General features: G+C 34.7%; 1 protein-coding gene across 6 annotated transcripts in view; it reads left to right on the top strand.

The window, feature by feature from the left end:
- LOC123310787 (TLD domain-containing protein 2) overlaps positions 1 to 23,915 on the top strand; it is a 98,057-nt gene that overhangs the window by 42,374 nt on the left and 31,768 nt on the right. Inside the window, exon 1 of one of the 6 annotated variants that reach the window (XM_044894435.1) lies at positions 4,691 to 5,374. The exons of 3 other annotated variants lie outside the window; for them this stretch is intronic. In XM_044894435.1, the coding sequence (XP_044750370.1) occupies positions 5,091 to 5,374 (284 nt within the window). In that variant the 5' untranslated portion in view covers positions 4,691 to 5,090. Of the gene's footprint in view, positions 1 to 4,690; positions 5,375 to 23,915 lie in introns of those variants that run through there. 2 more of the 6 variants (XM_044894434.1, XM_044894437.1) reach the window with 2 other exon arrangements.

Raw genomic sequence — 23,915 nt, 5'->3', positions numbered from 1 at the left:
TAAGCGACTAATTGAATAAATGAATCATGAATCCTACAGTTTACGCTGATGTCGATTGAATCATGAAAATCTCTGTACAGGGTGAATTTTTGGGATACGGTCCTGCAAATCGAAAAATATTTTTCATTTTTCTCCTCGTTCATCAAATAATATCTGATTGCAGATTTCTTGAACCTCGTGTGGTATACCTTCGTTCCAAATATCAGGTATTTTGGTGATTCCGTTCGGGAGATACATTTAAAACCTGTCAATTAGGATGGTAGTCCTAGTTACTACTTATGGATATTTCTTGTGTTACTCTAGGTGTCCTGTACCTTCCATATTATCCATTCATACCAAAAAACAGCAACAAGAGGGCCTGTTTTTTCTAATTTTCATCCTTTTATTCCCAACTGATCGTATTGCTGTAACATACCTCTGATTAATAGAATGTTTATCCGTATAAATCCTTCTCTCTTTGATGTAATGAAGATATGCCCACTGTAAGAATTGCACCGACAAATGCATATAATCATGGCTCACTTCGACAATGGTCCGACCTCTAAAATAAGGCTCTTACTCAATCATTACAACGGGGAAGTACAAGATCTACTTGAGACAGGTAGTAATTTCATAATTTACCGATGATTATAATCATGAAGATTATAAACAGCATCTGGCCGTTTGAAAGATCGTTATCTCAACTTTTCCGGTATATTGTGTGAATTTTGAGCTATACTACTAGAGATCTTAGTGATTAGTATTAGAAGAAACGTCAGTTTTGCCAGAATGACTAATCATTTTGATATCATCTCGTTCAAGATCTCCTACAGGTTTAAAAAGAGTCATTTTTGGCCAGATCTGATTCTTCTACTTTACAATGCCCAGATCAGAGGAGTATTTGAAGACTGCTGGTAAAATTTAGTAGGTAGTAGTTGTTCTTTATAAATGCCACTGAATAACTCATATTCATAGGGTGGCCAAGGAGCGTGTACAAGGTATATAACTTTGTTTCTATCCAAGCTATTGAAATGATTTTTTTTCCAACAATAGCCGACAACAATCCCCGTGTATATTCTTTTAAATTTTTATGAATTGATGTTAAAACTCTTTCTGAGATACTCCGTCATCATAATATTCAGGATTACTGAAAGAGAACTCATTCAATAAATTACCCGACTAACTGAGCAGCTAAAAGTTCACCCTAAGCTTCCAAGAGGAAAATCCTCGCCACAAATACCTTTTTCCTTACGTCATACCTCTCTTGAAAAGCCACATTGGCTTATCTCGGTATCCATTTGGCAAAAACAAAGTTTGCCGTCCTAACCTAACCCCCTCATTCCAATTATGCCCGATGAATCCACATTTTCTAGCTCTGTTTATCGACCCACTCGTTATCTGCACAGTATGTTTTGGTGTCCATTTATATCCTGCTATCAAAACACTCCTTCCATCATCCTATCATGATCTGAGCTAATATTTAACGACTGCCACCGCAGTTCTCGGCATACTGACATAAATATGCCACACTAAAAATACGAAGTCGAGGGCCTTTGTGTTTGAAGAGGGATCAGGGGGGATTCGGGAGTATTCCGCAGAATACATATTTCCGATTATTTCGTGAATTACGAGCAATATTCGATATTTTCAAAGCTGCCACGAGTCGCAATAAATATAAGTTAGTCACTGGATAATCCAGGAATTTTTAGAATCGATATCTTTCATCTCATTCTGCTCATCTTTTATCCTGTTGATAGCTCCCAGAAAAATATTTCACCAAACTCTTCTTCGAATTTGATTTCGGGATTTTTATTCATGGAAATATGAATAAGGACTCGTATTTTTCAAATTAATAATTGATCATACATATCTCAATATACAAAAAGAGAAGAAATCATTTTATTTTGCATCATATATGTACCTACAAAAATGAGTTTCTTGTAATTTTTTTCAATTGTCATGAGGACCATATTTTGTGTGTGTATGTAATACGCAAACATCTCAATTTGGTAGCAATACTGAAAATTTGAAATTTGATTCATATGCAGAAAGTAAGTTTTATTCCCAATGCCTACTTGAATTTTTGATTTTTATCAAGTAATCGACTATACTTCATTCAAATTTATTTTAGCAGTCGGTTGGCCATGAAATAATTTTCTCAAGTTTTTGTTACTAGAACGAAGTTAGGTTGGCACTCATGAAATGTCGTTAATGTCATAACGCCGTTGCCACAACTAATATCAATTTTTATTACGAAAATTCGAAAATGCCGAAAGTGATTGAGAAAAGAGACAGGGTTTCAGGAAGTGCTATTTAGAATTCAGGTCCGCTCATTCAAATAGTTATACCCTGATATTCTAAAATCCACAATACGTCAGACGGTAGCGAACATATTCAATGTAAGAGAATTTATATAATGTTTCATCTGAATCTAAACGACTTATATTTCAGCTGAATATTCACACAATCAGAAAGATTGTGAATGAAGAGTATGACAAAGAATTTCCTTCCATTGGGAGACCCAAAAAAGTGGTGGCATTTGGGAATTTTATGTTTGAGTGAATTAATGCGAAAAGTTAACTACAGGATTTTCGATAAATGTCATCGGAGAATGAGTTACCTAAAATGGATTTTTCTGTTTTTCATTTCACTTGTCCTATACAATGTAAATGTCTTAAGGTACTAATAAATACCTAATTATTATAATTACATCAATGTATTAAGATGAATAGCCACAAATACGCGCAAGTTGCCCTGTTACTGTTTATTCATGTGAAATTTTTGTTCAACGGTGAAGTTGCATCTCAACTTGAAACTTCCTTCAACTCCTTTTACTTATATTGATGCAAGATGATTTTTATTGAAAAATGTAACATTCTTGTAATTATCTGTTAATTCCTTCGGGAGATACCCATTGCCAACCACTGCATCATATGCATTTCATCTTCGGGTTAATATTTTTGAAATCTACAAATGATGTAAGCCAAAGAAGATAACGAACATTAACTCTCCTCAAGCTAGTGCATATTATGATATTATACTGATCTCTTGTATTTTCCATGCAAATAACTGGATTTGGTATGCCTTCAATCAGTTTGTATAAACTTCAATTATGTTCGTCAGATATTTTCCGAAGAGATTCGACATTGTGATAAAATACGTAATAACAGAAACTTTTACGTAGAACGGGCAACATTGATTTAAGACCCAAAAATGTTTTGACAAGCTTCATAACCCCACATTTTCGTACTATACAGAGTGAAATGTGTCAAATTTCCATGGCCAACCGACTGCTAAAATAAAGTTGAATACTTCATTCAATTTTGGCAGGTTGAGATAGGTTTTCAGTGGCAATTTCTCCTATTTTTTTGGATACGTCGTATCTTAGGGAGGATGCATGTCAAGACATACTCTTCACTATAAAATGAAGAAAAGAGTTCGCCTATCATTTCACATTTGGATGCAAATGGGACATCAATCTATCTTCACGAAATAAAATGGTAGAATTTATCCTTATCTTCAACGAAATCACACCAGCTCTTGTCTGAATGAATTATTTATTGGAAGGTGCGTTCCATTTAAGCAGTCACACGTTTGGTGAACCTACGTGTTGAAGATCACATCTCTCCAATGTCGTAGATTTCGAGCTGTCCGCAGTGCAGTCAGGCTCGAAACAACTCACTGATTTTACGCTTCAAGATCTGACGATCATATTCCCGTTCATGTGGATTCTTCTCTTTTCCCTTCAGTGAGCTGAAATATCCAGCTAATTTCGTGGTTGTTAGGTTCACAGCTCGCCCGCTGAACATGTAGATTTGGTCCTCGTATTTGAATTATGTTACATCACCATTATTTCTGGTAGATAGAAAAAAATGGTCATTTGAAGGATTCGCCCTGGTTTTTCGAGTGGAAATTTTCATATCTTGGGTTCGGCTAAATGAACTGGTTTATCATCAACTATAACTTAAGAGCCAGGAAATTTTCTATCAATATCTTTATTATTTCCCAAGTTACAATTTCCACATCATGGAGAATGACCTTTTTTCTATGAAATCGTGAAGAAATACGTTTTTCCACACAATCTCTTGGGATGTTTATATTGATGAGCTCTGTAGGGTTCATTGGAGAATTTTCGAAGAACAAGATGGAGATCTCATAGGGGAGCCTTTGGTTTATAGACTTCGGATTTAGGTTTGCCTCAATGTTTATCCAGAGGTTACGTTTCAGTGCTTGACTTTTACTTACTTGGTTCTCGAGTAATCAAACTTGATATTGATGTATTTCATTTGCACCTTGAAAGTTCTCATGAGGAAGGAAAAAGTGAAGAACAAGTAGACTTTTCAATTAATAGCCTCATGTGAAAAACTTTTCCACTCTAACAGAGCAACGGAAGTGCGAACGATATAAAATTGCCTGAGACGTCAGCCTTTCGCACTCAATGCCATAGGATATAGAGGATTACATAAAAACGCCTCCACACTCGTGGAAATGAAAAACACCGCCAGTGGAAAACCTTTCACCCAAGTCCCTAATCGAATCAAAAATAACTGGATTGAGTCATCCGGATCGCCCAGCGTAAGGAGATGGTACCACGTGAGAGGAGATTCTAATTTGGGCCAGAATTCAAACATTGCACACGAGATATGATAATAAGTCATATCGGGAAGACAGAAGTGACATATATTTCCCTAGTGGCCGGCTCTTCGATACAAACAGAAAGAGCGTAGCAGTAGAAGCATCGAGCAACGGATTGTGAAAGTAGCGTGCAGTGTCAGTCGCTCTATACCAGCCAGCGGTTCTAGAACGGATACTACTAAGCGGGTTAGGTTAGTGCACTTAGAATTGACTGCTCGTCCAGTCGCAGCCAATCGCGATCGCTCTTCACCGAGCGCCAAGTACGAATTTAACGCAATAGTCCTTACTGATACTGAAGACACCTAGTGCTATAGTTCAACAAAGTGTACCGAACGACTTTTTCTTCAACTAGCGGGAATTGGTCCGATGTGAAAGTCATTTGTCTCGTGAACAACGGTTCTTTCTAGAACAAAGTGTTTTTCCCTCGATTTTATCCGGTTCAGTGAAAGTGGCAATGTAAATTGAAAATTCGCAAGATGATGATGATGAATACGGAAGTCCTGCAAGTGGTCCACGAGAAGGAGCATTGGATAGATGAATCGCCGTTGGCAACGCTTCCCAGGGGAGGAGATGAACCCTGGCCCAATATCCAGGAGGAGGTGACGATCATTGTGGACAAGAAGTCCAGGAGGAAATCATGGCACGCCATCAAATTCGAGAGAAAAAGGAGGAAGGGCGTAGTTGACCCTAGTACTCCGCCAGAGTCGAGGCAGAAGAGGCCTTCTTGGTGGAATATCTTTGCTTCTTCGCAATGGCCAAGGTATTGATTTGTTTCTGCTGCTTAACAGGCATGCTTTGGAGGTTTTTCATGGCAATGCGGATTGCCAGCATGAATCTCTTCTTTGATTTCCATCAAAACTTATCATTAGAAGCCAATACTGAAAGGCCTAAACCTAATCTGAGTTTAAACCCAGGAGCTAACAAATTTTTGACATCTTATTCGTCATATGTAGTTGAAATTTTTGTTAAAAACCTCTCTATAGATTCTACCGACTAAATTTTCATGAGGAATGTATTTAGGATTTTGCTGTCATGTATAATGATCAACCCTTTAATTTTTGATGCTGTGTACTTGAAACCTTATACAAATGAGAGAGCAGCACTTGAGTGAACTCTGGAGCTTCTGCGCTATTCTTCGAATTCATAACTAAAACTTCCACCTCTTCAGGTACTGAACTGGCCAAATATTTCTTGGCTCCCGAAAAAAAAATATTTTCTGAATAAATTTTGAATTTTTTTTCATTTAATAATGCTACGATCTCCATGAAAGTATTCTCATCGTATTTAGTGAATTTCAATTTAATTCCACTGATATTTTTCAAATATTCAGTGGTCTATAACTAAGAATCTATTGAGCGGATTTAATGTACTAAAGGACTCAACTGGCGCTTTCAAACGCTCAACCTAACCTAAAAAATTCAATTCATCAGGGGAGAATTCAACCCCGAACTCTTCATCAATGAGTGTTTTAAGCCTCGGTAAATTCAAACAATGAAGAGGTGTCTTGAATCTTTTTTTTCTCCTTTTCATCAAAAAATAGGATTTTGTACAAATTCTCCGAATAATATATCGATTCACGCACTGTCAAAGGGGGACCATGTGACATAATTTTGCACAAATACGATAATTAGTCACAAACCAATGATTAGTCATTTAGTTTAGCTCATATCTGATATTATTTACTAACAAACATTTTTTCTCTGTTATCTGCGGGTCAAATGCAATTAAAAATTCGTCGTTTTGTCTGACAGTTCGACTTATCACTTCCCCTTTTTTTCGTTAAGTTCGATGAAAGTTCATATCAACACAATTTCGAAATAGCAAAGAATTTATCAGTGTTATTGCAGCTTGAAAAAGAGCTGACACATTGGAACTCCTTTGATAAAGTACATATCATCTTTCAGATGCCAAAAGGGAACTTTGGTCTCCTTCGAAAAAATTGTGATCAAATCCTTCAACCTTTTACATTCTCTATAGCCATAATTCGTGAGGTTATTAGTAATTTATTTTTCATTGTCTATCTCTATGGGGAGATATGGTAATAGAAATTATAGTGTTGGCAGAAAAAACCTTTTCTTGAGTTCTATCCCAAAAGAATGCTTTCCAAACGGTTCAGAAAATATTGTCTGAAATGGAAAGTTGCAAATTTTTCGTTTGATTGGACATAAGAAGTGACTTGAAAGAAGGCATGCCTGTGGTTAGATCCAGGAGCGTTTATTTTTGCATATAAAAAAGTATTGCTTTAAAAAACTCCAAATTCTCCGGTATTATATTTATCAGAAATTTTCTAGTAGGATGAAGTGTTATCCTCATTCTAGATGTCTGATCGGGATTAAACATCTAAAAAAAATTTATAGCTTTGGTCTACATAACCATTTCCTCCTGATGCTCTGGCCTCTGCAGCAATTCCAACGAATTGATGTCATCTGCAGTTCAATCACCGTTGCTCGATTATGAGATGAACTTCCTCTACATTTTCGTGCTATCGTACTTCAAACCTCCGTTATGTTTTTCCTCTGGTCAGTGGGTTTCTGATAAAATCCGGAAATGCGATATAAACTACATATATATCACCCGATACAGTGGCGGTGCGAAAATTGTGGTTATAACGGACTAGTAGGCCAGGAGACGCACTTTGTCAGGTTGATTTGCTTTAAAATATTCATAATAGAATGAATTTCATAGAAACCGAGTTCAAATACACCTCTATTCTAACTCTACCCTCACTCTTGTCAGTTTTGTCAAACTGACGTGGATTTGTTTACATTTACGTTTGGTAAACGTCGAAAAACCTTAGGTTTCTTAGGCTTTTTTGGCCTCTTCCGATCTGGCTTTAGGGTTTTGAGTGTACCTTGGCATGGTATGATTATTCAACATTCGTTTGGATAAATAGGGCGATTTCCATACCCTTGAATTCAGTCGATTTTTCCATCTCGTCTCTGCCTCTCAGTATCTATGATAATATTTCCATTATAATACGGATACAGGATCTTTATAAATGGTTGTGACATCGTAGTGGGCGTCAATTTTAATTATATGACATTTATTATATTACAAAATCCTACAGCGATGTTACAATCATTTATGAGGACCCTGTAGTTCTATTATAATACTTTCTACTGCATGAGATTAGCTTAAATAATCATTGAGTAATGGAAAAAATTTCAAGTTTCCAAACTTAACTTCATCAATTTCTTCCATCCTAGTTCGAATTTGTCGATCATATTATCAATAGTCCTATCACGATTCTCCTATAAGAATTCCTCGGCAGCTGAATGAAAATTGATGTTAGGTTACTTGCTTTCAATAGCAGTCAAAGAATGTTATGCAGGAAAATTAGTCACGAAATAATTATGAACCGATCCCTAGGCACACTTCTTTCACGCCATTCTTTGATGTTGCACTAAGGAATTTTTGATTCATAATATACCTATCAATTTCTCACCCACACACTTTATTTTCGCCATACATCAACAATTTTTTGAATTAGTGTTTAGGATTCATTTCAATTTTGATTGGGAATAGTGGAAGTTGGAATATTTTGAAGAGAATAATGATCCCTAGTGAGAAATTCACAGCGTTTTCATTAGAGATATCATCACCATATAATAATTCAACGGTAGCCCCAATAACATGATTAATAATTACGAAAATATTCCCTGTTTCCGTTTCCTTACTCCACACGTGCTGTTCAATCTGTAAAGTCGATATTTCCAATCGTCAAAGTAGAAACAGTCTATCGGATGTTGATATTAAACAATAATAAATGAACCACGACGATCATTTTTAATAATTCTTCCTCAAATGACGATAAACACGAACATATCGATATGATTGAAGACTGTGTTTGTTCGATTCTTAATAGCCTGTCAGAATTCTTCATCCAGTTGATGGCGTTCATTATCAAATAGATTGCAATTTTTTTATATGAAACGTGACCGGTCAATAAACAAGCTAACCTGACATAATGGATGATTTCCGCATTCCTCATAAAACTGGATCGAATATTTTTTCCGAATTTGCTGTCTTGCTGTCAGTCACGTGTTTTGGTAATCGAATATTCAAAAGTTCCGAAAAATGAGGAAAAAATTGATGGATACTTCTAAATTGATATCAACAAGTAGCGGAATATATTTTATTCGATTTCCATGTCAAAGTAGGTCTTAGTAAAAAACATGTGTATCTATAGAGAATAAGAGTATAATAAAGATTTTCTGCAACTTGAAATTGAACTGAATTCATCCTGAAATCATGTTCTATAGAACATGATTTCAGAGTTATAACTCTGAAATTCTCAACAAATGGAGTCGTACTTCTTGTTTTCAAAATTGAATACCCGCAGGTTTCTAATTCGAAGAAATTTGAATGTTTAGTTCATAGCTCCAACATTTCATGGACCACTGCATAAAAAATAAAGACCTACATTACCTACTGATCTCAATTTGTCCATACAGTGGCACTTAAATAGCCTGAAATTATCGCGTCAATTCTAGGACTCTCTTCCTTGTTGCCCAAATAGTTTCCCCACCTTTTCCTGTGTATTTTTGAGTGTTGTGGTGCTTTATTTCTGGCTGTAACGTTGTTTGGCAACAGTAGACGAGCGTATAAATTTCACCACATTATGAGCCTGAGACAGTGAAACAGGTGGTAAAGAAAACATCGTAAAATCGAAAACAGCGGGTATCATAGCTATGAGTCTACTGGATTGCCAAAATGGATGATGACAAACTTGGAATTAATTCGGAAAATGTATCACGATATTCTGTGGTTTTCTCTCTGATTTCCAAGAAAGCGGTATTCCGATTATGTGGCCCCTCAAACTTGCTTGTTGACAAGAAGAGAGTATGATGTACAAAAGTTACTCTAGAATTAATGGATTAATGGAAAATATCCAATTTGCATTCAGCTTCAATTTCGAACCTTTTCGTTCCTACTTTTCAAGTGACTCAGATCGTAATTAGACCTATTTCTGAAAGATGACATATTTCTGTAGTTGAAAGATGCACAGAATGGGAACGAATCGACAGTCATAGAAAATTTTTGTCATTTCCATGTCACAAAACTTCAATGAGCAAACTCTTCAGTTCAAGGCGGAAGTTTTTGAACCATTAATGTGGTATACACATATTGCGCAAAAACTATGAGTGGTACCTTTATGCTTTCATTCAATAACTTAGAGGTCACGTCCCATACGTCCCCCAGATTCCCACACATCATTTAAAATTCTTGTGTGGCTTCAAATAAGAACTGTCGGCGTTTCAGAGTACTGTCATTACACCATCAGGCGCAATTTCAATGATTGCCCACAGAGTCTTCGGCGTTGCTGCTGAGTCATCGCGGTTTTCAATACGAACTAAATGCACAATGGAAACTTGGAAACACCTTCCAAGAAACGAGTGGTGCCCTCGGTTCCTCTGTCCAGTATTCTATCGGCTATTCGAGAGTTATACCTATAGGTACTCTTTGTCGCGTTTGCCTTATACGACCCTGAACGCCCACAAGAAGTTTGCATTTTCAGATGCGAATCCTTCCTCCCCACACCCAGATTCTTTGTTTCGATGTGTGCAATTGTAAATGGTTCTCGGAAAACCAGATTCTTTTTTTTTCGGCGGTACTCGTCTTCTGGTTCTCTTTGAAATACTTCTGCAGTAGTTGCTTTAGCGAGGAACGGGGCATCTTAAGATTCTTAAGGCTCTAGCTTTGTCTGCACGAGGGAAACAGCTTTGCAGATGAAGTACCTATACTGGGTGACATTCGAGCACCCAGTAAGAGTTGAACTTTAAAGATATTTCATTTGATACGATAAATTATTGATTACTTTTCCTGCCATATCTTTACTTTGGCCTGTTTGTTATCCCGCCCTTTATAACTTTTGTATGTCGATATTTTTTTGCCTAGAAGTGTGAATGTTTAACATCAACAAGGTCCACCAGATTCATCTAGATCTTTCATTCATCTTATGCCTGTTTTCAGCATTTTTCAGCTTTTCTTAAATTGGTTCTCTCAGTACCAAAATCGATGATTTCTCCGTAGAAAATATTGTTAATTGCATCGATCGAAGGTTCAAAAAAAAACTCGGAGAAATGTACCGAACGGTACCGAGATTCAACCCTGACCCTATTGCATCTCCACCTAAATTGCATGTCGAACAAAAAATTTCATAAATATGGCATTGAATGACCTTGCCCGCAACACATTATTAATTTCTCACATCTACCTTCAACGATGTGTCGTGTAATTTGAAATGAAACGAGTATTTACATGAAAATGTAGAAAAACGTGAACAAGCAACATATTTTATCGTTATTTAGTTAGTGTTGAATGATCATTTCGCATACTATAATCCTGGTTCAACAACAATTTGAATCTCGAGCAAACATTCGGCATTCCTCGAAAAATACCACGAATTCTGAAAAAAATCCTGCTCTCGATTACACTCTGATTCTGGGCACAGGATTTCACACTCTTCATGTTTTTAGCGCCTGAATATACTAAGTGACAGAAGAGAGTTGTTACTGTTCTGTTGAATCACATTGTGTGATCTTTATTTCATCTAATCAAATTTCGTTCTTCAATCGTTTGTGTAGTGGCTAGTTCAATATACATAAATAAAACACTTTTGTGGATGCACATATCTGGTCATGAGTCAAAAGATAACAACTAAATATTCATTATTCTCCTTTATCTCAATGTAAATCGTGAGAGTTGGTAACTGAAATAGAACACCTGGAAAAATGAAATGGAGACTACGTTTGATGATGAGTTTACTGCGCTTCAGATTCTGAGAATAAATCTTTAATACTACGAAACATTATCGTAATGTGATTCTCAATCTGAACTCAGCGGATTATCCAAGATTCCATTAATCATCATATGTTGATGATAATTGTCTATATCGACAATTATAACTCATTAGGATATGGATATAAAATACGAGATATTCTCCAGCTGGAGTAGCTTATTTACATACCACAACAGAAAGGAACAAAAGTCTCATTTGTTATTTTTTTTCTTAACAAATTAAAATCAGAAACTGTGTAGGGTGAAAGATGTTTGTGAAATGTACAATCTATTGAGATAGGCTCAAATAAACGAATTTCAATATAAGGTAATTTAGCACATTCGGTTGAAATATTAATTGTAACTCGGTTATATAACGTATAACCAATTAGTTTTCAAGAAGGGAAAGGAATTACGAAAACCTTCACACCGTAAAAATGCGAAAGATTGGAAATGTATTGAATGTTCAAATGGGAAATACGTATAATAGTCCTCGGAATGGCTAGTCATAAAATTAGTTAAGAAAACATTTTTTCTCTTTTATAATATCCTAGTTTCCCTTATAATATTTCGATTCTTTTACTTTCCATTTCCCTAGAGTTTCTTGCTTTGGATAGGAAGATTTCATTAGTCATTAATGCTAATGAAAAGTACCCAAAGGCAGATGAAACTAGAAAAATCAGGGTCGTTGACCCACCCTGTATGTGGCAGTCGCAACACACCTTATATATAGTCTTCATGAGTTTCCTTTCATCATGATTTCCCTGTATATTATAGCCCAACCCCGGTGAATCATCAAATCGAAATTTAATTAATTCAGCACTCTGAAACTGTATCAATTCTTAAAAAACTGCTGAAAGTTGAGATAAAAATTCCACAGAAGAATGGTCGATTACCAGATGTCGAACTACCAATTCATAATGATTGTTTCAGCCTCGTTTCTGATGCTCGGGGGTACAAAATCGCCATCGTTTTCACTTCTAGCAATTTGAACATCGTCATATTCATTAATTATGGTTACCAATCTGATATTTCTGGTTTAGGTAGACGCGAAGTAGCTCTGATTGGGTTCACATCATATCTTTCGATCTGGTAGGTCACTGACACAATGTATTTCCGTTTGGAGATATTCGAGTAGACTGGAAGAATTCGTTCAGAATTTCTTCTTTATATCCAGTTCGAAATAGTTCAAATAAGCTATGTAGGACGGAATTTTAAGGCTATAATATTACCATAATAATGTTGAATTTATGCCGGAATGTTTACCATCAAAAGAAAAAAATTATTAACCATAATAATTCAACAGGAAAAGTCGATTAAGAATTAACTAAGGAGGAAACTCTAGAATCAAGGGATTTAATTTTTCCATTTTTAAAACAATTTCATTTGAAGGGAGACAACTTTCTATTGCAAAATTTTCATTCAGGGGTAGCAAACCCTGGAAATTTTCCTGTAGGCACCTTTTATGAAGTGCATAGGCTGAAACTACAGCTTTTTTTAGTCAATGAATGAATAATGTCTTTTATTACCATTTGTAGTCAACGTTTCGTTCATCACAATCGGTTATGCAGGTACCATTAAGAGATGACGTTTTATATTTAGTTTCTTATTGTTTTGATCGCGTGATTCAAACTTATTTTCGTCTCAATTGTGCGTAGTTTTTATATTCCTTTATCGCCAAGCTAAATGCTCGAACTTGACAAGGATTTATTTCTATCTGAATCCGATTAAACAGCTGTCACAGTCTTAGAGGCTTTCTTATCTCTTTTCCTGTCTTGAATTTTTGTGCCAGAAATGAATAGCCTTTTTGTTACTGAGAATGATTTGGTCATTGATGGTTTTTTTTGCTCTTTAAAAAAGTGCAAGTAAGAAATACTCTGTAACAATATCAATACTTGACTTGAATTCTCTTGAATGATTGGCGTGGTTGTGCAAACTCCAAACAATATGAAACTCTTTTTATTTTCATCATTCTATTGCTAAATCTTTCTCATAGAACTCTTTCGATGGTTTGAGAATGACTGCAGCCTCTCAGTCAACGTCTAATAGTTCTGTTAGCTCCGATAGCCATTCATTAAATTGTTTTTCATTAGCAAGGACGAATTCAGCCTTCTTGTTATTCAATTGCATATGACACTATCGCTGATAGAATGATTTGAAGTTCTCCTTGCTTGGCGATATATCTCGAACATACTTGAAACTTGAGTTTGAATCATGATCTACAAATAGGTAATCACTATTTACCGGTGTCATTGGGCGTTACTTCCGCATTGATAAGGATTTTTCAGGACTATTGATGAAGTCATTGATTAAGCCTAATTGAGTGGTATGTGATGGAAATTTGATATCAATATTCAATTACTGCTAATGATTAATAGAAAATCTATAATCGATTCATATTTAGTTGAGCGGGAAACTGAGGTGGAGTCATAAACTTTTCTTATCTCTGGAATCAGCTTTTCTCTTGCGGAAGAACGATTTTATTTTCCTGTTCTTTAAAGATTGACTCAGAGGTAAAAGCAAGACAGAAGGAAGCCTATTTCCGACTATTATATCTGACATTCGCGTTTTGAATCTGGAAAAGTCTAGAATCGAATGATTATTCTATTCTCGAAGAGAATTTCTCCGTATGCTATAAATTCCAGATCTACTGGCGCCATCAATTCCATTCCCACATGAAGTAAAACGTCAGAGTCGTCAGATAAGCGTTGTTTTACATAAGTGAAATCGATTTCCGTTAGTGTCTGGCGCGTTATGTTTTACGGACCAATAGAATGTTTCCATAATTACGCTTTTGACTTACTGAAGACTCGGTTATTGCTTTTACGATTCTGTAATTTGAGTGGATGAAATTTATAAGAATTTGGCTAAAGAAACAAACAGACGTCAGAATTTCATGGATATCAAGTTGAAATCTAAAGAAAAATGGACAATAGTTCACCAAATGGTTAAGTAAGGCATTAAATAAGGAGTTCTGATAATTCAGTCAAAGAGTCAAATAAAATTCACTTTATTAATTTTTATTTGCTGCTGTTAATATTCTCCAAAAAGTGAAGCCCTTCGTTTCAAATTTTTATTGGATTTCAATCGTCAGATTTGACTGGGATTTTCCACCAACATCGTTGTAACTTGAACATTATTAATTCCATTTCCTGAAAGGAGTTTTCGTTTTCATTTTTCGTCAGTTCAATCTCTAGACAGATCCGGCCAAATGAGTTTTTGATCACCCAATTGCGTTCGAAACTCCTTTGGGACAAATTACTGAAGCTGAGGTTGATTGAACCAATCTTGAAGGCATCGTTATTTTTCTAAGGACGAAAGAAAAACTTTGTTCGTGGTGATCCCAGTTGGTACGACAATGGAAATTAGTTGAAGAAGTTTTGAGCTCAAGGGTGGATGCAAACTTTTCGTTTCGAATTCATTTCATTGAATATATGATGATCTGTATACATTTGGACGTTAGAAATTGATGAAAGAGGTTTTAAAATTAATTGGAAAATATAGAATATGTTGGGACCCACTCCCATTCAATAGGTGATAAAGAATCAGTGTTTATGCTAGATTTCCCTGAAAACATCGAAATTAAAAATTCAGGCATCTTTCTAGCTTATTGGCTGTCTTCAGTTCAATTTTGTTATCAAACATATGGCTAGTTTTATCGAAAAATTGATTCGGGAAGATAACTAGGTATATGTATATCCTTGTTGTGGAAAATTTGTAGAGAACTATTCATTGTTTGCAACTGATATAACTCATAATCAATTGAGGAATATATTTATAATTTAAGGATTATCTTTAAATACCATTGACAATGAATGTTTGTAAATTAAGTAGGTATGGATATCTAAAATTTTTCATAATGTAGGTATGCTGACAATATTTTTGGATATCATTGACTATACACAATCAATTGACCGAATATACCGAGAAATCGGAAGAAAGGAAATTTTCCTCCTTTTATCGCATAAATTAAAACTGATAGCGAATTGTCGTTAATTGGAATTAACAATAGCATTCATTTATCAATTGTTAATGCCAAGTTGGAGATTGCTGTTATCCAATGAAATTTAATTTAACGACCTGCAAGGCTGGGTGTTTAATTTGCCATCTTTCATCCTTTGCTATGGAAAAGGGTGTGGACAAATGGTTTTACGAGCATTCACCAGCGGTTATAATTTCTATATAGCTCACTCGTTAACGTTAACTAACAGGAAGGTCGATTCGATTTGATTCAAGACAAAAGGGTAAAGGATATCAGGTATTATGAATAATTCAGGATGATTATGTGTTTTATTCTTTCTGTATATTCGATACTGTCATTAGACATCGCTTAGACAATAAGGTGAAATTCAATCTATTATAGTTCACCACCCACTGTCGTCGAATATAGACATATGATATCCCTCATTGTGTCTATTCCAAATGGGATTTGATTATTGGGTTGATGAAAGTCGTCGTAGATTAGGAAAATTTCAAACAACTAACGGCTTGGAGTTGATGATACTTTTCCGAATGAAATATTTCTTGACCTTGATTGTTATTTAAATCAAACGCTGATTTTATGATTGAGAAGAAGTCATATTTTTTGAATCCCATTGCAACAACTGAACTCACTAATTCGTGGTATGTACGAACGATAACCAAGAAAAAGTTTAACTTCTACTTAATGATCATTCGAGAATTTTTGTTTTTGCAAACGCAGAAAGCTTTCAAAAAAATAGAAATATACTTAATGTAGCGTGGTCGAGCAATCATTTTGCTCTAATAAATAGCTGGGGGGTCTAGGGGCACATTAATTCACCAACCACGATGACATAACTCAATTGTCATGTCTGTATTTTACGTTATTTTTAATGGCTTCACCTACATACATAATGGTTCTCGCACAAGTACCATTTCAGGTGCAATTGATCTAAATCCCTGCACCTTGTAAACGTTCTTCGTTTAATGATCAGATATTGCAACCATTATTGCACATAGAATGTTTATGTAACAGTTCAACACATGACTTGCATACAGGGTCATCGAATGCATTGTTGTTATTTGAATTTTGGTCTCCATTTGTCTGGTTCTTTCAAATAACATAGTCGTTAGTAGTCGAGAACCAATATCTGTATAAATTTTGGTGAAGACGATGAACTCACTTACACTCATACTCACAATGAATTGCGGTTCATAAAATAGGCATACAGTGTGAGCCTCAAACTTGGAATAAATTCATTTTTTTTATTATAGCAATTGATTGATTTATTTCCAGAATCTATCAAAAAAATATCGCTGTTAAGGCTAAAAAACTCAGACATATATGAATTTCGACCACTCCAATTTGACATTCTGTTCTCAACTTCTTTATTTATTGGTCAGCTTGTGATCATTCTCCGGGTTGAATTTAATAGTTTATAAGTGAAAATTTATACCTGACTCTATTTTTATTGAAGCTGCCGTAATAACTTCATTTTATCGTGATTAGTTTTTCAACCACTACAGGCATACTTACCAGTTAAAATCTAGAAATAATTCTAAGTGACAAGTTGCAATATCCTCAGTGAGCGATGTCATAAGTTCAATTCAACTTTACGCGAGATTACTTCAACTTTCGAATGGATTTTGCTCAATATAAATTCCTTATTATTTCCCAATAGATAATAATGATAAGTGATTATGTCTTCATCGATCTAGAGGTAACCAACCGATTTCAGCTACAGTGCGTGTGGTGAAGAAAAACGAGGTTTAGATCCTTAACCGGTCAAGAGGTGATATTGTAATGTAATTATGAATTGATATCTATTACATTTATTATTGCCAACCGGTGTACTTCACAACTTTGACAACTCGAGAATTGGATATCTTGAAAGATAGCTACCAACCCAAAAATAGTCGATAAAATAAAAAAACACTGGGTAAATAGATTGACTTGAGATTATTTCAATGGGTTCAGACAAAATATTGATCTTTCACCTTTCAAAATAATTTTGTCAAGATGTGGGCGATCAACAGCTGTGGAGTTGCATAGCACAGTTTTCATAAACTGACATGTTGGAAGCTCAAAGGTTCAACTATTTAAAAATACCATGATAATATGTTGGATATTAACAAATAACTTCCTCATCTTGTTGCCTTCCAAAAATGTAATTCTGTATGCCCGATTTGTTCAGACTTATAGGCATTTTGATAAAACGAAATTAATTCAATGATTATTAATTATGATTCCTAGTCTACATAATAGATAAAGACAGCCAGACAAAACAACAATAAGTACAAAGAGTGTTTTCCAATTTTCAACAAGTTGGAGATAAGCCTATTGATTATCTTTCATGAAAACAGCTCCAAAACTGATCAATTGATAAAGTCAAATGTTTTGTTCCTAGTGAAGGTTACTTGATCTTCATTAAGATGTTTTGACAGTTTCTAATTTGGCAAAAAAAGTTGAGAGATGTCCAATGAGAAGTTGAATTCGATAGAGGAAAAATTCATTCTAAATAGCCGAATGACCTGATCCAACTGTTAAAATATTTTTTCTCAAAACACTTTTTTTGTGTCTTGGAATTTATAAAATGACTTATTATATTCCATTCAAAATTCATTCCTACATAGTGAAAGTTACTTCCTTCAACAGAAACGCACAATAACAGGAGGTTTTTACTGGACAACGCCATCAATCAACAAAGCATGGGAATTATGAGCTAATGTTTTACAATTTGCAATCTTCCAAGTAGTATCGTAACGATTGTCCTACTTACAAAATTTGTGTTGTTTCCTTTTCAGTCGACTCGCTTCGTTGTTTCTAAGAAAATAGCAATTGTAAAACGGTTTCACTGTAATTTTTTATTGGGAACAGTTAACGGTTTCACCATTATCACGTAGGTAATGCGAATTTGGATCAGACGTTAATTTACATGTGAAGGAAGTTCAGTTTGTTTTTGTTCAGAACAATTAATGTTGGCAGTCTGGAAGAAAATATTGCGTTGATTTCAATTTGAATAATAGCTAGTTTATTGATTTACTCCGCAAATCTTTGATGGTGTTTTACTCGTTGTTTCATCATTTCTTCAAACGAAAATGTTGTAACTTGAATAATTTCCCAGAGTTATCGATAAGTAAAACCAGGAGAATTTAAGCAATGATGCAAATCCTACAGGCAATTTTGATATCGTTCAACAAAAACGTTTTATCAGTTGTTTGAAATGAGGGCAATTAGGTTATTTTCAAAAATAATTGCTATAAAAATAATATGTTCTAGCTGAGGCTAACTTTAATTTGAATAATGAATCTTCTAAAAGAGGCAGAATGCAGAACATATCAGATAATATCCAGTATCATTCTTGAACATTCATAGTAATAATATACAGAGTGTTCACTAAAGATGCCACAAAAATGAAATAGGTGATTCCTTGTCTGAAAATACGTCAAAATCTTGTGAGATATGGGGTACTAAATCTTCTCTCACGTTTTCTTTGGGAAATTGAAAGGGTTCAAGATACAGGCCAATAAATTCTCAGATAACAAAATGTAGCTGTGTGTTTTCTACTCTTTCTGGCCATTATGGTTAGTCTGAAGAATCTAATAGGAATATATTTATTATCATTACCTATCATTAAAAAGTTATCGTGTAATATTGATTTCATTGGATAGATCGACATATGGCTTCTACAAAATGGCGAATGCGAAAGTTCTCATTACTCTTGTATAATTTCGGAAAGCTAGCTGCCCTTCACTGAAAGAAAATAATCACACCAACAAGGTTGCAACTGTTAAAATTAATAAATACTCACAACATTAGCAACGTTCATCTAAAGTGCTCCGAATAAAAATTAACCATCGTATCATTCTATAATCCAACGAAGGATGTACCAACTACAATTATGGGAATAATTGGTCTAATTTACCCCATTTGGAACATTTTCGCCAACCTAATTGCAGCAGTATCCTTACAAATTACCTTCGGATCAGGACGCTTTACGAGTTAGGGAATTGGCTAAGTGGTGTTAATTGTGTAATTGGTTCTGACCTTTCGAAGGCCTAATTCCGTATCATATTCGGTTTAGTTGGTCCAATGCAACTATGAAACAAGTCATTTCCCATTGGTATATCCGCTGTTATAATCCAATGATGAGAGTTAGTAGAAAGGAATTAAGAGCCCTTCAAATAATGTGCTTTTGCGTCTTCCTGAAAAATTTCTTCGGTATCTTTTTGAGAGGTTGAACAAAAGAAGAAAAATTATCGAACAAGATGAAAATAAGTGGTATGAATATAAAATTTTGAACAAAATTGAACAGAGCTCCAACGAAGTTCAAATGTTCGAATAAAATTGCATTTTCACATGGCAAACCATATAACTAAAATTAAATAGAAATTGACTCCAGAAACCTTCACAAAATGAGCGAATTTCCATAGCTTATGTTTTTAAATTAAATAGGTATCAATCCGAATTTTGCACTCTATTCAATCATATTCTTCGGGCGTTCATAATCAAGCAATGTCATGAATTCGACAAACTCTAGAATTACCGTCGCATATTCCCATAACAGTCGCTTAATTTTCCATGTTTCTGCATCCTTGGCGTTCATAGACATGGTCCACATTACCGGTTATTTTTGTGGCTTGAAGTGAACTGAATGCATGAATAATTATAAAGGCGGTACAGGAAAAATGATTGCCATGTGTTAAATGCTGAATTATGAATTTAGTTACCATCGGGTGTACCGGTCTCAGGATTGTTGCATAACAAATATGGGTCGAAACGGTAATTATCAGTCACGTTGAGAAGGTCAAGAATGCATCAGCTTGGTCGAGATCAATGAGCGCCTTGTTAACATGTCAAGATGTGTCATATTTAATGAGCATCGGATATAAATGAATTCATTTTCATTGGAACAACAAGGAATCCTCTGATTTATATTTGAAGGTTGGCAGCTGATATGAAAATATGTCTTTTTTCAAGATATGACGTTTTACGTGACAAAATAGAATGAGTAAGTGGTAAAAAAGCGTTTAGTTTCTTTGTTGCATGTTGCAAAATGGCGAAAGCGCTAGTTGTTAGTTTGTGTGTTGAAATTTCATGTCTTTCTTTGGAAAGTCTTCGAAAGCCACTATAGTTACGTTGAAGAACAAACTGTGGATTGGGAAATGTGTTGCCATTTTGAGCTCGCTACCTGTATTCGTCATTTTCAACACCCCATCAGAAATTTTCAAATACTTCTACTTGAAGACTGCTATTGCAATACAATCTGATCGGAACATAATTTTTTCCTTTCTTATTAGTCATATCTGTCGATTCTAGCCAAAAGTTATGAAAGGATTTTGGATAGTAATCGATTTTCGAACCAAATGTCATCAATACATCTCTATTAGTTTACTTAAATTCTTATTCGTTTTTTGTATCTAAATTTCTGGAATTTTCAATTCTGAACGTATCGGTTGTATATTTCTCCTTCAATTATTTATGAGTATAAGATGAAAAAAGTTGACTCAATTTGACCCTCCTTCAAGGTCCTAAAAAAGCAATTTATGCGTTCTTGTGAGATTTTAAAAAAATTTCCATTCACTATTCCCACCAAACCATATTGCGAGTTTTTTTTATAGATCTGAGTATTTGTTTTTTATAAAGATCATAATGACTCATTTCTTCTGATTAAAAAACTCCACGAGGGATATACCTATAATAAAAACGTATGAATTATTCAAAATGAGATATTTTGCCTATTCTTCAATTATTATCTCGTTAGACCTTGACCGACACGTGTTTCCAATATAAAAGAATATCAGAAGAGGAACCTCAAGTTACAGAAATCTTTGTTGCCTATTCATCATTCACCCATAAAATTTTGTGTTGGGATTTCAAATAATATATAACTTCGAAATTCTACAGCCAACAATAAATATTTTTGAACGCCTTTTAGTTGATTGTGGTGAATGATTTGAGTTAGGACTCATCTTCCGATGCACCAAGACCTCTGAGATAACTATAAATAGAAGCATTTCCGAGCTTTCAAACCATTCGAAGAATAAGGAGGTACGATCTCCAAAATTGAATCATTTTCACTACACTCTGAGATAGAAACGACCTTCGTTTCACCTTCTGCTTTTGCCGTGGAGTCTCAATATGAAAAAAAATACATTAAAACTGTTTTTACGATCGCCCGCTATTCGAGATCATGCGTGATTGGCATTCCATTAACATGTTTTTACTGGCGACCTTCATTGACCGATTTAGGTTCGTGATGCTCAATTTGAGAAAAGTAAAATAATCTTTCATCTCTCATATTCTAATCGATGTTTTCAGGGCTGTTTCATACGTTAAATTTGTCGGATTAATAAAGCATAGAAAGTATGATGGTTGAACGCAGTTTTTGGATTGCTAGCAAAAAATCTTTCAATGGTTATGTATGCAATTTTACACATCGATTGATACCAATGATAAGAAAATATTCTTTAAAATCTCGTTTCAAGCCAGATTGTTATTTTTCTACCAAACATTCGACTCGATTCCTAACGTTCAATAGACAACATCCTGAAATATGAGCCATTCAAATAGGTGAGAATGTTTTACCTAGATTTTATTCCTCAACCTAATGCGTTTCCACATATTTGCTTACATAAGTACCAGTAGAGTCATTTGATTCCTGTTTATGACATATGAGTTTTCATTCATGTACATAAATACATATATGATGACTTATGGATCAACGATACTTGTTACTGCGTAGTTGATAAAGTATGCAATTTGAAAAAAGAACAATTTAATGCATTCTTCTGCCATGATTCAGAGTTGGCAATAATAAGAGATCAGCATTTATGGAATCCCAGTCAAGTCAGTCGGGACTAATTTAATAGAATGTGTTCATACGTTATTTCTTGGAATCCTTAGATCAGTTCTTCATTTCGAGGCATCATCTATAATTAAATGACCTCATCGAGAGCCGAAACCATAATTTGATAAGCCACATAATCTGATCCACTTAACAATTCCAATCATATCCTCGTCATAAACTATACCGATCCTGACTGCATAGAAACGTGATATGGCTTAAGGTTCTAGTGTTCGGTTTGTTTGCCCTAAATCCTGAAGAGTTTCAAACTCACGTTATAGCACTTTATCAGTTTGCACAACTGATCATCTCTCTTTTTCTTCATACTTGAAATTATCTGATAGTGCAGTAAATGAACAGCTGATACTCGGTTTTCTCGAAGTATCTAAAGTATTGAGTTTCACGATAAGCAAATGAAATCTGATAACGAAGATTTCTCAAATTGGAAAAAAAATTGCTTTTTTTGGTAATCAGTTTTATTTGCTTATTATGAGTATTTTTTACGGAGGAGAGATAACGTGAGTGTTTTCCATCGTTGAACTTTACTTCAGATATTACACTTACAAGGCATGAAGTAGGTAGTTACCTCATAAAATTCAATCAGCCTCTACAGAATATATGAATTCACCCTCTTTTGATGAAACACAAATATTTAGACGAAAAATACCGTTTTGAATCGAAATAATAAGTTCATAAGGACGGAGTTTGTCCCTGCCCTAATTATCTTGAAATTTTCAACCATACACGCCACTGGAAAGATGACATCGATACCTTCAAACACGTGGATTGCAATCACGTTTCTCTTAAACATGTCATCGATCACAAGGTAATTTTGCAAAGGTAGATATTTTAAACAAGATTATCTATGTCATTTGGACCAATAGGAAGTTATCTGAAAGCTTCCAACACAATTAAGCTGCAGTGAGTTATAACCAAGATCCTCATCTATTTGTCTATTATTCCTCTGGCTTCATGAATATGTAAATACGATTTGGATGATGTAATATTTGGAAGGAGTTGTGGTATTTATGGTACCAGTAGACAGGAAGAATTTCCAGTCATATTTAATTTTGTTTCCTGTGATACCTTCTCTAGGTCAATGAGGAAAGAAGTTCAACCAAATTTTCGTTTCTGTTTAGGGGAGGACAACCATATATTTCCTCATGAATTGAAAAGAAGATGATGAAGGTGAAGAAAAGGAAGAATTTTTGATGTAGTTTCAATATAATAATTTCTTCCTTCAAAGTCTGGTTCCTTGATTTTTGACGAATTCATGTTTTGTATAAGTAGTGGAATCTCAAGCTCTTGAATGCATTTTATGAACTATGCAATAAAATATCCTCAGTATCACAATCTGACTTAAAACATTCCGTCATAAGTAAAAAGAGTTCGGCAATGAATAATGCAGATTACTTTAATATATAAAACAATAATTTTACGATAACTGCAATCAGTATTCAGTCCATTAATTAGTCATCAGTTTTGATACTTGATTAAGTAATCGTATTCTTTCTGGGAAATTCAACAGGAGGAATTTGTCCAGGAGAAAGAGCGCTGTTTTCATTATAAATGAAAATCTGAATTATCTTAAAAATCTGCTCAGTTTTGGTACTTACAGTTTCAAGATTATATTTGTTTTTTCTCTTTAGTGAAGAAGATATTGTACCTTTCTTATAGGCTTCTTACCGGTATTTTATATCTACACTAAGAATG

This window comes from Coccinella septempunctata, chromosome 4 (genome assembly GCF_907165205.1).
Source record: "Coccinella septempunctata chromosome 4, icCocSept1.1, whole genome shotgun sequence".
Taxonomy (NCBI): domain Eukaryota; kingdom Metazoa; phylum Arthropoda; class Insecta; order Coleoptera; family Coccinellidae; genus Coccinella; species Coccinella septempunctata.
Note: the sequence above shows the minus strand (reverse complement) of the source record. Positions and strands in the feature narration are given on the sequence as shown.